This window comes from Chrysochloris asiatica, unplaced genomic scaffold, assembly GCF_000296735.1.
Source record: "Chrysochloris asiatica unplaced genomic scaffold, ChrAsi1.0 scaffold00015, whole genome shotgun sequence".
In the NCBI taxonomy this organism is placed as follows: Eukaryota; Metazoa; Chordata; class Mammalia; order Afrosoricida; family Chrysochloridae; genus Chrysochloris; species Chrysochloris asiatica.
Genome location: NW_006408533.1, coordinates 4,216,032 through 4,231,380, shown reverse-complemented (window position 1 = coordinate 4,231,380; position 15,349 = coordinate 4,216,032). Strand labels below are relative to the sequence as shown.

Sequence of the window (15,349 nt, the reverse complement as noted above, 5' to 3'; positions counted from 1 at the left end):
CATCTTGCCCCAGATTCTTGTGTTTTGTGTGTTTTAAGTTTCTCAGTTTTAATTTTTAGTAAAGTAAATATTGAGAGATATTATCCATATAAACAAAATGTCTTTAAGATATTTTTAAAAAATGTTAAGAATTGAAATTTTCCTGAGACCCAACAGTTTGAAAACAATAGCTCTCAGTTTTACAGTATGCATATTTAACTTGTCATTTTATACTACAAATAATATTCTGTCATTTCATATAAAATGTAAGAAATTTACAACAGTACACTTTCATTTCCTTTCATATTTGTCCTGTTTTTTCATAAAATTTATTTTTACGTTATAAATCCCATAAAATAATACTGTTATTTAAGAAACTGCATAATAAGCATAAATGTTATGTTAGATTAATATATATTAAGCCTACTGCCACTGAGTTGATTCTGACTTAGAGGGACTCTATATAGGGTCCTTAGACTGTAAACCTTTATGGGAGCAGACAGCCTCATCTTTATTCTGTGTATCAGCTGGTGGGTTTGAACCATCGACCTTGTGGTTAGCATCCCTATGCCTAACACAGATCAGGATTCCTTTTAATATATATTGTTGTTGTTAAGTGCTGTTGAGTCAGTTCCAACTCAGTGACCCTATATGGGGTTTCTGAGAATGTAGTCTTTGCTGAGTAGAAAGCCTCATCTTTTCCCCACTAATATATATTGTTGTTGTTAAAATGCTATCAAGTTGGTTTTGACATAGCAACCCTGTATAGGATTTCCAAGGTGTGGCTGGTGGGTTTGAACCACTCACCTTGTGGCTAGAAGTCCAATGCTTATTCTACAGTGCCATGCCAGAACTCCATACATTAGGCCACAGTAATTTGTAATATATTGAATAATTTTTCAACAGTTTTTTTGTACATTACTTAATGCAAAACATAAATGTTAAGCTGAATAACCCACTGTATGTTTTCTATTGCTACTTTAATAAATTAAGGAGCTCTGGTAGCGTAGTGGTTACGAATCGGGCTGCGAACCGCAAGGTCAGCAGTTCGAAACTACCAGCTGCTCTGCGAGAGAAAGATGAGGCTTTCTGCTCCTGTAAAGATTTAGAGCCTCGGAAACCCTGTGCAGGGTCACTATGAGTCGGAACCGACTCCACAGCACTTAACAACAACAACAACTTTAATAAATTATCATAAACATAGTTGTTTAGAACATCACAAACTTATTCTGTTACACTCATGGTAGTTAAAAATCTGAAATTGCTTTCACAGGTGAAAATCAAGGTTTTGACAGGGTTGCACACCTTCTGGAGGCTCTAAGGAAAAGTCTAGTTCCTTACTTTTTCCAGCATCCATAGCCCACTACATCACTTGACTGGTGACCTCTTCCTCCATCTTCAAAGCTAACAATGTCAAGCAGAATCTGTCTTTTACTGCCATCACTTTGATTCCCTTCTGCTGTATTCTTCCACTTTTAAGGATGCTTGTGATTACATTGGGTCCACCTAGATAACCCAGGATAATGCATTTAAAGTAAATTAATGCTATTTGCCATGAGTTGATTCTGATTCATGGCGATCTTGTAGGGCAGAGAAGAACTGTTACATAGGACTTGTAAGGTTGTAAATCTTTATGAAAGTAGAGTGACACAGTTTTCTTCTGGGGAGTGCTTGGTGGGTTTGAACCACTGACTTTTCGCTTAATAGCCAAGGGCTTAGCCACTGCACAACCAGGGCTCTTTCAACTATTATCTTAATTTTCTCTGCAACTTGAATCCCCCTTGACCATATCACCTAAAGTCTTCACAGGTTCCATTGATTAGGATGTGGTCCTCATCATTGTTGTTGCTGAGTGCTGTCAAATTGGTTCCGACCCATAGAAACCCTCTTTAGGGTTTCCAAGGAGCAGTTGGTGAGCTTGAACTGCCAACCTTGCAGTTCAAACTGCTTTGCAATCTGGCGCATTAACCCACAGCACCACACCAGGACTCCGTGCTCATCATAAGGGGCTATTATTCTACCCACCACACCCATTCATAGGAAAAGTATTTTATAGGAGTCCTGGTGTGGTGCTGTGGGATAATGTACTGGACCACAAGGTTGGCAGTTCTAATTCAGCAGCTGCTCCTTGAAAGGCACTTAACAACAGTTTTATGTTGTTGTTGTTGTTAAGTACCATGGAGTCAGTTCCTAATCATAGCGACCCTGTACAGGGTCTTTGAACAGTTAGTGAGTTTGAATTGCCAACTTTGTGGCTCAAACCAACCTTGAGGTGGGGTGCCCATCCTACAACGTCATACCTCTATAAATTGTTGTGTGGCGCTTAGCAACAACGACAATAAATTGCCATGGAGCCAGTGGCTCCACACAATAAGTAGTGGCCTGTGAGCCACAAGGTCCATTGTTCCAGCCCACCAATCGCTCTGTGGGAGACAGATGAGGCTTTCTGCTCCCACGAAGATTTAAACCCATAGAAACACTATACAGGGTCTCAATGAGTTGGAACCAACTCCACGACACTTAACCACAACAACAATAAATTGTCAAGTAGTTCAAGAAGCTATTTATATTCAACTTCCTAAATGCTGCCTAACTTCAGATCATGCACAAAGGAAGAAAGCATGTCAAATGGGGAGGGAAAAAAAAAAAGCAAAACCATTTAACCTCTTAATTGTGGTCCGAAATTTTCCCAAGGATAAAATAAATTATTGCATATTTTTGGATCATTTCCAGTGTTGAAATGTATGTGCTCTCATTAATCGTATTGATAAATAGAGATTTTATATTTTTTAGAAATTTACAATAGCTGAAATGTTTTTACATATTTTACCTATTAAATTGAGACTTGAAAGAATTCAATGTAAGGTTATTACTTAGCATAGTTGCTTTTGCTGTTGTTGTTAAGTGCTGTTGTGTGGGTTCCGACTCAGAGCAACCCTGTATAGGGTTTCCAAGGAGCAGCTGGCGGGTTTGAACTGCTGTGGTTAGTTCATAATCAACAGCTTTCTGGGATAGTGCAATTGTTTTTCACAAAAGTCAATGAGATCCAGAATTGACTTACCTACTGAAGTAGTAGAATCATGTGCGTTTTGCAGTGAGTTTAGATTGGAGAGAGCATTATTTAAAAACTATTTTTTAAAAGCAACCTAATACTTTTCTCTACCATTAAACCCCCAAAGTAAACATTCAGATCATCTTTAATTCATTCAGTGCTTGATACTGTAAGAAGAGACGAATATGCTCTGGATACATATTGCTGTAGTTGACTTTTAATGAAATCTGCTGGAGTATTGGAAATAAAGTCTTTTATTGAGAATTGGGAAAGGTAATTTGTTCTTTCTAGGAAGAATGATTATATATATAGATGTATGCTGCTGTCCTTATAAGTCTTGAAATCTGTGGAAACCACAACTCAAAATGACTCATCAAATGCCATGGAGACAGTGAGCAGAAGTATTTTGAAAGATATTACCTGAGGGGTTTTGTTCTGAGCCCAATTAGATGCAGACAGGCTTGGTCTAAGCCTTGCAGTGCATTCTTAAGATTTATGGCAGTACAAGAGCCTAAAATATCAGTAAATCTGAGAGTACATATATTCTATTAATTATAAAGCAACACATATTAAATAAATGCTCATATGAAAGTAAAATCATTTCAATTTTCTGTACATGCATGGTATATTTTTTGTAGTTTAAGATAATTTTTAATGTCATGATTATAACCTTTTACTAACTTTTACAGAGAAATGGATCCTATTCCTAAGGTAGTTTACTTTATCAATCATGTGAAATAAATTTAAGGAATTCCAGTGGATTCATATAAAACATTTGTAAATCAAGCATGTGTAATTCTTAAGTTACTGTTTATTTCTGGCTAAATGTCCTGCTTAAAATCACTAGAATGAATAATGAAAAATCTACAGTTATGTAACCACTTTACTTATTCTTTTAAGATTATTTAAAAAACAAAAACCCTTTGTTGTTCTTAGTTGCCATTGAGTTGGTCTGCATCTAGTTGGTCATTATACAGAGAAGAGAATATAATGCTCCCCAGTCCTGTGCCACCTTCATGATCTTAGTATGGTGGAGGGCATTGTTGTGGTTATTTTGTCAATCCATCTTCTTGTGGATTTCTCATGTTTTCACTGCCCTTCTCCTTTACCAAACATGACATCTTTTAGATGTTGTGTCAAAAGTAAATGAATTTAAGTCTTGCCATCCGTGCTTCTAAGAAATATTCTGATTGTATTTCTTCTAAGACTGATTTGCTCATTCTTCCAAATTTTTTATTTTTTTACCAACAACGTAGTTCGTATGCATCAGTTCTTTTTGACTTCCTTTTGCGTTACCCAGCTTTTGCATGCATATGAGGTGATTGTAAAGCTTGAAGTAAGGCACACTTTAGTTATCAAAGTGACGTCTCTCTTTAATACTCAGCCATTCCTCGGAAACCCTATATAGGATCGCAATGGATTGGAACCGATTCGATGGACTCATCAATAGCAGCAGCAACAAAAGGTCTTTGCAACAGATTTGTCCAGTCCAGTGTTTTCACTATTAACTGCTGCTTCCATGGACACTGCTTGTTGATCCAAGTGGGTGGTGGCGGATGTGTGCTGTCAAGCCGGTTCCAACTTATAGCGACCTTGCATAGGGTTTTTGAGGCTATAAATCTTTATGGGAGCAGAAAGCCTTATCTTATTCCCATGGAGCAACTGGTAGTTTCAAACTACTGACCTTGCTGTTAGCTCCAAACTTAGTAACCCACTAGCTACCAGGGTTCCTGTTGATCCAAATTGTTGTTGTTAAGTACCATCAAGTCGGTTCTGTCTCATAGCAACCCTGTATAGGGTTTCCAAGGAGCATCTGGTGAGTTTGAACTGCCAACCTTTCAACTTAAATGAAGTTGCGTTCTAGTATGTTTCCTATAGTGCCACACTAGGACTCCAGGTGGTGGTGGTGGTGTGCCGTGAATTTGGTTCTGACTCACAGCAACCCTGCATGGGGTTTTGAGACTGTAAATCTTTATGGGAACAGAAAGCCTCATCTTTCTCCCACGGAGCAGCTGGTAGTTTTGAACTACTGACCTTGAGGTTAGCAGCCCGAATCATAACTACTACAGTACCAGAGCTCCAAGTAGATCATGTTAAAGAAAATAAAAATAGTCATGTGGTTGACAAATGGTACTGGTGGTCAGGTGGCCAATGGCTGTAAGATTTGTCTTCACTGAAACTTGAGCTTAGTTTTCCTGTAAATCAGGCCACCCTCACTGATGAATGAAATCCTGACAGCACGCACACCCTTGATGACCAGTGACATCCTGACAGTGCTTCAACAGTAAATTGTATAAGCCAATCAGAAGTAAGCTTATTTGCCTCAGCATTTTGTCAGTAAAAAGTCAGTCACTGCTGATACTCACTGGAAAGTGACATGCATCAAAGTACCTTTCCACATGTGGTTTATTCTACCTGAATAATTGGCACTGTAGGATAAGCACTGGGCTGTTAACTATGAGTTTGGCGGTTCAAACCCACCAGTTGCTCCTCAGAAACAGGATTGCTATGAATGAGTCAGAACTTACTTGATGGCACCTAACAACAACAAAAAATAGATTGCTTTTAATATCGACTCACTTTCTTTTAATATTGACCAGTGAAATAATTGAGGACTTCATTTTTTTCCCCCTCTATTTACCATAATGTTTATTGGTCCAGTTGTAAGGATTTTTATTTTCTTCATGTTCAGGTGTAATCCTTACTGAAGGCTGTAGTTTTGTTTTGTTTTTTTAATTTAATCATAAGTGCTTCAAATTGTCTACATTTTCAGCAAGCAGATTTGTGTCAAATGTGTTGCACAATTTAATGACTCTTCTTCCAATCCTGATGACAAGTTTTTATTTATACAGTCCAGCTTCTCAAGTTTATTTATTTAGCCTACATAATAAATACATAAAGTGGAAGGGTGCATCCATCCTGTATGCTTTTTCCAATTTTAACCTACACAGTATCCTCTTCTTTTAGAATGACAGCCTCTAGATCTATGCACAGGTTTTATATAAGCACAATTAGATGTTGAATTCTCCTTATTTGTGATATTATTCACCATTTGTTATGATTTATATAGTCAAATACCGTTGGTAGTCAGTAACATGTAGATAAATATTTTGTTCTTTTTTCAAATATGTCAAGCCAAGACTGGTCTAAAGAATGGTACTGATTTTTCTAGCTGTGCATAGAGTTGCCTGGTTAGCTCATTTTTGAGTCCCCGTAGTTATTTCCCAGACGTAAGCCAACTTCAGTCTTCACACACACTTTTCGTTTCTTCCTTAACTAAGCACTGGGGATTCTATTTACTCTCCTTTTCCTCTCAACTTTGCTGCCACTCAAGCTGTGCCTTAGCTTCCTCTCAAATAACCATTGGTGAAGAGGGACATGATGTACTAGGTCCCTCTAGCTTTCTGTCTCCTAACTTAAGGCTCTTAAATTTTCAAAGTCTCCAAAACTCTGAGAAAATTCCTTAAGGCATTGATGCTGAAACTTTCCTTCTCACTCTTGGAATCTTCTAGTTTTCTAGATCTGACTGGCTTTAATAAGGAAGCTAGAGATTGAGAAAGGGTCCTTTTAGGTGCCCACTTCTCTCAGGTCCATTTGCATTTTTATTTTGAGCCTCTAAACTACTGTTTTCCAACTCCTGGACACTCTGGACCAGGTCGATTTGAACCTCAAGGTTGGTGATTCAAACTCACCAGCCTCTCTTCAGAAACCCTATACTGGGTCACTAAGAGTCAGAACCAACTTGGCATTTAACAATAACAACAAAGAGATAGGACACTAGGATTTTTATGGCATACTATGTTGTTTTTGTTGTTAAGTGCCATCGAGTCAGTTCCGACTTGTAGTGACCCTGTATAGGGTTTCCAAGGAGCAGCTGGTAGGTTTGAACTGCCGACCTTGTGGTTTGCAGTCCAGTGCTGTTCCTACTGTGCCATACCAGGAGTCCGTGGTATACTACAGAATTACTGAAAAGGATATGATTATCCATGTCTAGGGACTATACGTGCCCTATTCCCTATCCTTTTTAACTTTTTCCAGTTAAATTCCATTTACAATGTTGGGCACCCATCGGGTCTGGAATGGAACTCGCCTCTTTCTAGCCAAGTGGTTTATAGGTATACACAGGGGACAATAACATTAGTAAGGTATGCTCACCATGGAATGGTCAGCCACTCAAGATCAAAAGGGAAACATTTACCCAAGGACAAATTTCAGAAGGGTTGGGAGGGAGGGTGGAACAGAAACAAGAACCAAAGGGAGGAAGTGGGATAACTTGTTGCATGGAGGGATTGCAATCATTGAAATGAAGCACTGTATGGTTTGTTGAATGTAAAACTGATGATCTTTTCTGTAAACCTTCACTCAATTTACAATAAAAAATTGTTAAAAATAAATGAATTAATTTGCTGTCAATTTCTATATGGAAGTTTAAATTTACTCAATAATAAAAGACAGCAACACATTATCCACATTTATCTGTGTAGTTATCATAATTTGAAAACTTGTGTTTTTTGTTTTTCCTCATACTGACTTGAAACCTGGCAGTTTAGGATTAATTTACAAATTAGTAAAGTAGCACAGTGGTTAAGCACTTGGTTGCTAACCAAAGGCTGCAGCTTTGAACCTTTGTTTTCAGTAATTGTTGATCATTTGGTATAATATAGATGGTGTATCCTATAGAAACTCACAGGTTTGAGCCTATAAGCCTGCTTTATAGAAGAATGATACAGCAGCCTACGATTGTAACGATTAAAGCATTGCACAGCATAGTTCACAAAAATGAAGTTCTACTTTGTGCTTTTGCTGGAGAAAGATGAGACTTTCTGCTCCCACAAAGATTTAAAAGCCTCGGAAACCCTATACAGGGTGGCTTTGAGTTGGAACCGACTCAAAGGCACTTAATAACAACAACAGCAAGTTTCTACTTTGGTGAGTAGCAACTGGGGTCTTAAAAGCAAGTGAGTGGCTGGCTACCTAAGTATAACTGTTGGTCATTCCTTGTCTGAAGGAAAGAGTGATGTAAATCGAAGGAACATGGAAACAATCAGTCTAATGGACCTTTGTGAGCATCAGTCTTCATGACCCTGAGACAGAGGAACTAGATGATGCCCGAGTATCATTACCAACTGCTCTGAAAGGAATCATATTAGAAGGTCCTGGATAGAGAGGGAAAGAAATGTAGAACAAAATGCAAAATCACAAAGAAGATCAGGCTTATTGGTTGGTTCAGCTGGTGAGTCTGAAGACTATGGCTATGGCTCTTAGTCATCTGTCAACTGAGTTCACCCCTATGGCTCAACTTTCAGCCAAACAATAGACAGGTCTAAAAGGGGAACAATATCACTAGTGAGTTATGCATATGTAGACTACTCAACCATATGAGATCAAAAGAGCAGCATTTACTCAAGGACAAAGCTCAGAAGGGTTAGGAAAGTAGGAGAAATGGAAGCAGGAAACACAGGGATGAGGTGGGATAAGTGATGTTACATTGAGGGAACTGCAATCAATGAAATGAAACACAATGTGTATGAATTGTTGACTGTAAAACTGATGATCTTTAAAACACCCCATTTACAATAAAAAGTTAAAAATTTTATAAAAAGAAAAAGATTCGAACCTTGTGAATCTTATGGGACAGTTCTACTCTGTCCTGTAGGGTCACCAAGAATTGGAATACACATAACGGCCATGATGTTGTTAGGTGCCATCTAGGGTGCCTGTATAGGTTTTCCAAGGCTGTACATCTTCGTGGGGGTCCTGGTGTGGTGGTTAGGTTAACGTGCTATACTGCAAAGTTGGTTTGAAGGCAAGATCGGCGGTTCAATCTCTCTAGCTGCTTATATAGGGTTGCTGTGGTTCAGAACCGATTTGATGGCACTTAACGACAACATCTTTGTGTGAGCAGAAAGCCTCATCTTTCTCGCGCAGAGTGGCAGGTGAAACCACTGACCTTGTCATTCCCAGTCCAGTGTTTTCCAGAGCTACTTGCGCTCCCCCTTAATTCTGACTCAAAGGGTTTCCAAGGAACAACTGTTGAGTTTGAACCGCTGATCTTGTGGTTCAAACCGACCTTGTGGTCCAGTGCTTTATCCCATAATGCCAACGCCAACACCTGTTGTTGTTAAGTGTTGTTTAGTTCGACTCATATTGACCCTATATAAGGTTTCCGAGAAGCAGTTGGTGGGTTTGAACGGCTGACCTTGTGGTTTGCAGTCCAGTGCTGATCCACAGCACCACACCAGAAGTCCTTGATGGCTTTGTTGTTGTTAAGTGCCGTGGAGTTGGTTCCGACTCACAGTGACCCTGTACAGGGTTTCCGAGGCTGTACATCTTTACGGGAGCAGAAAGCCGCATCTTTCTCTCGCCGAGCAGCTGGTAGTTTCGAACTGCTGTCCCTGAGGTTCGCAGACCCACTCGTATCCACTATGCTACCAGAGCGCCTTTGTTGTTGTTGTTGTTGTTAAGTGCCATCGAGTCGGGTCCGACCCATAGCGACCCTGTACAGGGTTTCGAAGGTGGCACAAATGTAAAGTTGTACCAATAAACCCTTTCTCCAAAAACGGGATTTACCTGCTCTCAGATTAACAGCCTTGAAACCCTATAGAACAATTCTATTCTTTACACATGGTGGTCTCCAGAAGTTAAGCAACTAAAAATAGCAACAGAATATAACTGTAAAAGGAACCAGTGAAGGTACTCATATTTTCACAATTTAATTCCAAAGATCCAAAGATCATTTCTGCTAAGGGTTTGTCTCAAAAGGTGCTTTTCTATGGTTTCTCTAGTGAAGTTGGTTGATTACCTCGGAGTAAAGAATATAATGTTCATTTTCTTAGTTTGGGTCAGGCTTACTTTCCAATTGTTAGGTTCAACTTTGTGTGCATGTGAGATTGTGGACTCCTGGGTGTGCATTTGGGGCGTAGCCGAGCCGTTTAAACTAGCGAATCCGCATTCACAAAATGCTCCACCTCGGCTTCATCGAGGGTGATGCTGCCAGAGATTGCACGAACTCCTGAGTCCTGACTCACCTCTGACCCTCTCCGTACTGTCCCTTCCCGTCCGCGAGGACTGGGCAAGTCCGGGAGGCTACTTCTTTCTAGAAGGGGTGAGAATGGAGCTGGAAAAACTAAATTAGGTCAAGAGCAAAGCAGCAAAATGCAGTTGGAGGGAGGTTTCAGCGCGCCGGAGAGGGAAGAGAGTTGCAGCCTTGCGAAAGGGGCGGACCGGCTCGGGCCGTTCGCATTTCCTGTGTCGGGGGCTACCCTAGCCTCTCTCTCCCGCGGCGGCGGGACCATTTCCTGAATCGCTGAAGCGGAGGGAGGGCTGGGACGCGGCTCTACCATTGGCCCAAAGGGGTGGGGGAGCCGGATACAGAAAGGTTGAGGAACGCGGGGACGATCAAGAACAGGAACGTTGTGTCTGGACTCTAGTTCCCAAATAACACGCCGAAATAACACTGTCACGGGTCAGAGTTTCTTCTTTGGGCCAGGCGGGCTAGTTGTTTGCTCGACACTGGAGCATTCCCTCCCTTCTTTTCTGAGGTGGTTCAACCCGGGAGGCCGGCCTCTTTCCCCAGTTTGCCGTTCACCCTTAGCGCTCGGGACTTGCTGATAGTGGTGACGGCGGCAACATGTCTGTGGCGTTCGCAGCTCCGAGGCAGCGAGGCAAGGGAGAGATCACTCCCGCGGCTATTCAGAAGGTGAAACTTCGTGGGTCGGGATGCCAGGCCCACTCCGTCTCTGGCAGAGACACTGGGGCAGTGCCAGCCGGGAGACGGCCCGCCAGGGGCGTAGGCGGGCCTTCTGGGAAGCAGTTGTGTGGGATCTAGAACCGCGGGGCTGTGCCTGAGTGGGTGGCGAAGAGGGCGTACCAGTTTTCTCTGGGAGTCTTTCTCTTGTTTAGGTTCTTTCCTCCAGGCACAAAAGCTCAATTAACCGCCGCCTGATTTCTCTAGGGATGGGGCGGCGTTCGGGCAGCGGGGCGCGTGCGCCCGGCGGCGGGGCCGAGCGTGGACCGGCTGTTTCTCGGAGTCGGCGCCCGGGCGCGTCGTTCCAGAGTTACTTTGGCGTCGCCCCGCCCCGCGCCCGGCGGCTGCTTCTTGCCGACCCGATCTCTGGGTGCAGGAGGCGGAGGGAAAGTATGAGCGTTGGTCGGCCTCCCTGGCGCCCCCCAAACTCCAGCAAATAAGTTGGGAAGCTCCCAAGAAAACTCTTGGGGGTCCTTAGGGCACCTGAGGCTGATCTGATCGGTGGGCAAGGGAGAACCCTAAGAACCTCGGGGTTACTTAAGGAGTCCCAGTTCCATTCCTGAATCACCCGGTAACCCTTTACATCTGCAGCAAACACTTACTTAGCGCTGAGGCTACATTAGTGAAGAGTTGAGCCCTGCTTTCATGGAGTGTACAGTCTCGTGGTGGAGACACTCAGATAATCTTGACAAATCATACTTTATGAAAAATACACAGAAAACTGTGTCCCCATTAGAGGGTAGTGCTACCGCTGTCGATGTTGTATTGCTGCCAGTTGGAGACACAAAGGTTCTTTATTGTGCTCCAACCCTTGTTGTCTGTGAGCAAGGCAGCATTCTATTCTAAACTGTACTCAATCAGACTTTGAAAAATTACTTCCTGAAGCTGTTAACCTTAACCATTTCGGTTTGGTTTTATGCACTGAAGCACGGATGAAAATAGAAGAAAAGTCAACTTGTAGTGCCATTTGGAATTCCATCGTATTCCCAATATACTGTGTTATTCAGCTTCTGTTTACTGTCGGGTCTTTGTAGTGTGGCATTTGACATTTGCCCAACTGTTGCTTTATTTTATGAATACATTGGTTTGGCAGTGAGTGAACTGACAGTGCTTCGTATAGGGCGCTGGGCTAAGTCTGCAGCCTGGCAAACATATGCTTTCACACACATACACCATGTTTCTGAAGGAATCCTTTTTGTGTTTTGAGGATACAGGAGGCGTCTCAAGTTTTTTACATATTTATTTTTTTCCTATAAAGAAGTTTTCCTTAGATGTTTTTCACAGGTGTTTAGAGGATGGTGATCAGTTTTTTTAACCTCAGATGAGAAGAGAAAATGGATTCCAAATTAAGTGCTTCATTCTACAACGTGGGAGGGATTGACTTTAGATACAAGACAGATCTTGTTGTAAGGGTGAATGAAGTTCATTAGGTTGAGGAATATATTGAAAAGATAGGTGTGAAATTGTTAGGTTGGGGATTAGATTGTGTATTTTAAGGACAGCTTTCTTCTGGTGGTCTATGACAAGGTATCAGATATAACTAGGTATTAGAAGGGCATATTAAATTTTTTTTTCTAGCAAGAATGATTCATGTGCAGAAAAAGTTCAATTAATGTTAAATGAGCCGTTTTGAAAAGAGTTCCATTGCTACCTAAATTATTGAAAAAAATGATTATGATGTTACACCCCATGCTTTCACTGAAAGGGGAGAAAATTCAAGAGGAACAATTACTCATGTCCGTTGATATTACAGATAATATAAGTTAGAATAATGACTTGGTAGGCTTTTGTTTTTAAACTTTTGCGACAGCCTAATTATAAGGTAAGTTCATAAAATCTTAAATCCACAAAAATTATTGCATCTGATTGTTAGGCCAAATTTTGGGAAATGACTAAACCAACTAACCAGTAAACACATCAAACCTCCTGGACTGAAGTTTTCCTGAATTTATTGCGGAGTCTACTTGGACTCTTAACTTTCAGTCATAGCTAGCTAGTTTATATTGTGTATTGGAAAAATAAATGTTTGAATAAAAAAGAAACTCCAAAACTTCTAGGCTAAAGTTAGATAAAAATGCAAAGGGAGAATATTGAAATAGAGGTATTAAAAGAATGTTGCTTAAACAATTCCAAAGGTGAGCTATATATTACTTGTTTAAAACACCTACATATATTTAGTTCTTATCTGGTAGCGTAGTGGTTAAGAATTGGGCTGTGAACCGCAAGGTCAGCAGTTCAAAACTTCCAGCTGTTCTGTGGGAGAAAGATGAGGATTTCTGCTCCCATCAAGATTTAAAGCCTCAGAAACCCTGTACGGGGTCGCTATGAGTCGGAACCAACTCCACGGCACATGACAACAACAACATAGAGTAAACATTTCAAGAAATCAGAAGAAAAAAAAAATCAATTATTGGAAGAATTGTACCTATGGACAGTGTGTTTGATTTTTTTTTTTTTTAGTAGTTTTTTAAGGAGTTTAGTACATAATGGAATTTTATGAGGAGGCTGAATTTACTAATCTCTATGGAATTATACTTGTTATTACAGTGAATTAAAAATAAGTGTTGTAGCAGCAGGTAGCAATGTTTAATAAAAAATAGTTTTAAGGGAATTTTGTTTTTTATATTACCATGTTTACTTAATGATTTTTAAAATAATATACAGTGATTGTTTTGTGCTAATAGTATTTTATTAAAGGTGCTTTAAAGTTCTGAAAACACTTATTAGTCTCCTCCACCCCCTAGTTTTTTAGTTTTTGATTTTATTTGATGTACTAAACCTGTAATAAACCTTTTCTAATTTTATTTCAGATGTTGGATGAAAATAACCATCTCATTCAGTGTATAATGGACTATCAGAATAAAGGAAAGACCTCAGAATGTTCTCAGTAAGATTGCTATGAAACATTTTTATATGGATTCTTCTCTGTTAGTTATTTTTTGCTTTACGTTTTTTAGTAAAAATAATTTAATTGAGATATAGTTCACATACATATAATTTGCCAGTTTAAAGCATGCACCTTGTAGTTTTTATCATATTCACAGTTTTGTAACCATCGCCACAATCAATTTTTGGTTATTTTCATCACTCGCTACAAAAATCCCCAACCCATTACAGTCATTCCTCATTCCATTCCCTCTACCCCTCATCCTCAGACAACCACTAATCTGTTTTCTGTGTAGATTTATTTATTGTGGACCTTTTATATACAAAGATATAAATACTATACTTTGTATAATATGTGGTATTTTGTGTCTGATTTGTTTTACCTAGTATAATGTTTCCAGGATTCACCCATCTTGTAGCATGTATCAATACTATATTCCTTTCTATTAATGTTTTTATGATATATGGGCATAACACATTTTATGTATCAGTTGGTAGACATTTGCGTTATTTCCACTTTTAGTTCATGAATAATGCTGTCATAAACATTTGTGTACAAGTTTTTATGTGACTTCACTAAATTTTTTACGGAAGAAAAATTTGTTTTTTAGGAGGTGGATGGAGAAGGTGTCAATTTTTTTCCTTATACTTCTTAACCTATACTAAAAAATAGTAACTTTAAGTTGTATATAGTTTTATGTGTGGAAAAAATTAGCTCTTCATGAGTTACATCCTATGTGATATAATTCAAAGCAAAACTTATATCTAATGAGTTATGGAATTGGTTATCACTCTTAGGGACCAGATGTTCTTATATTGACGTTGTTGTTGTTATGTGCCATCGAGTTGGGTCTGACCCATAGTAACTCTGTACAGGGTTTCTGAGGAGCAGCTGGTGAGCTTGAACTGCCGACCTTGCAGTTCAAACAGCTTTGCCGTCTGGCACACAGTGCGACACCAGAACTCCTATATTGATGTGATGCGTCTGAAATAGATGGTATTTCTTAATAGAATCTGATGTTATGGAAAAGGTGACTATTTTGTCAAAAGTCATTAAAATAGGGTTGCACAACAGAAATAGAATGTAAACCACGTATATAATTTAATTTGTTTTAGTTCAGTTGCTGATAGCAATCAGACTTTGATTGATTCATGGTAGCCTCATGTACAATGGGATTTTGCCTCGTTTTATTTCCCATGTTTATTTGTGGTGTGGACTGTTTTGTTCCGTAAGATTGTTACTGGCTGATTTTTTGGATTGCCAGGCCTTTTTTCCTAGTCTGTCTCCATCTGGAAGCACCTCTGAAACCTTTTCAGCATCATAGCTACAGTTAAGTGTCTTCTGAGAGACAGGTGGTGGCTACACAGGAGGTGCATTTGTTCTGACTTAAACCCAAGTCTCCTGCATGAAAGCAAGAATTCTCCACTGAACTTCCACTGCCCCCAATTTTCTGATACATTAAAAAAGCAAAAAAAATAAATAAAAAATAAAAACAAAAAAAAAGACAACAGTGAAATTGTTTTTAATAATGTTTTATTTAACTCATTACTTCCAAAATAGTATTTTAATGTGTGATCAGTCTACTATGAAGGAACCACTGGCGATGCGGTAGTTAAAGCATTTGACTGTTAACCAGAAGGTTGGCATTTTGAATTCACCAGCCGCTCTTCAGGAGAAAGCTGTG

The 15,349-nt window shown here is 39.8% G+C and overlaps 1 protein-coding gene across 3 annotated transcripts in view; it reads left to right on the top strand.

Annotated features, from left to right (window-relative positions):
* The first annotated feature begins 10,581 nt into the window (after positions 1-10,581).
* The window catches only part of SS18 (synovial sarcoma translocation, chromosome 18), a 70,220-nt gene continuing 65,452 nt past the window's right edge, over positions 10,582-15,349 (top strand). Inside the window, exons 1-2 of one of the 3 annotated variants that reach the window (XM_006835030.1) lie at positions 10,582-10,730; positions 13,589-13,665. In XM_006835030.1, the coding sequence (XP_006835093.1) occupies positions 10,662-10,730; positions 13,589-13,665 (146 nt within the window). In that variant the 5' untranslated portion in view covers positions 10,582-10,661. The remainder of the gene's footprint in view (positions 10,731-13,588; positions 13,666-15,349) is intronic. The other 2 variants (XM_006835029.1, XM_006835031.1) reach the window with 2 other exon arrangements.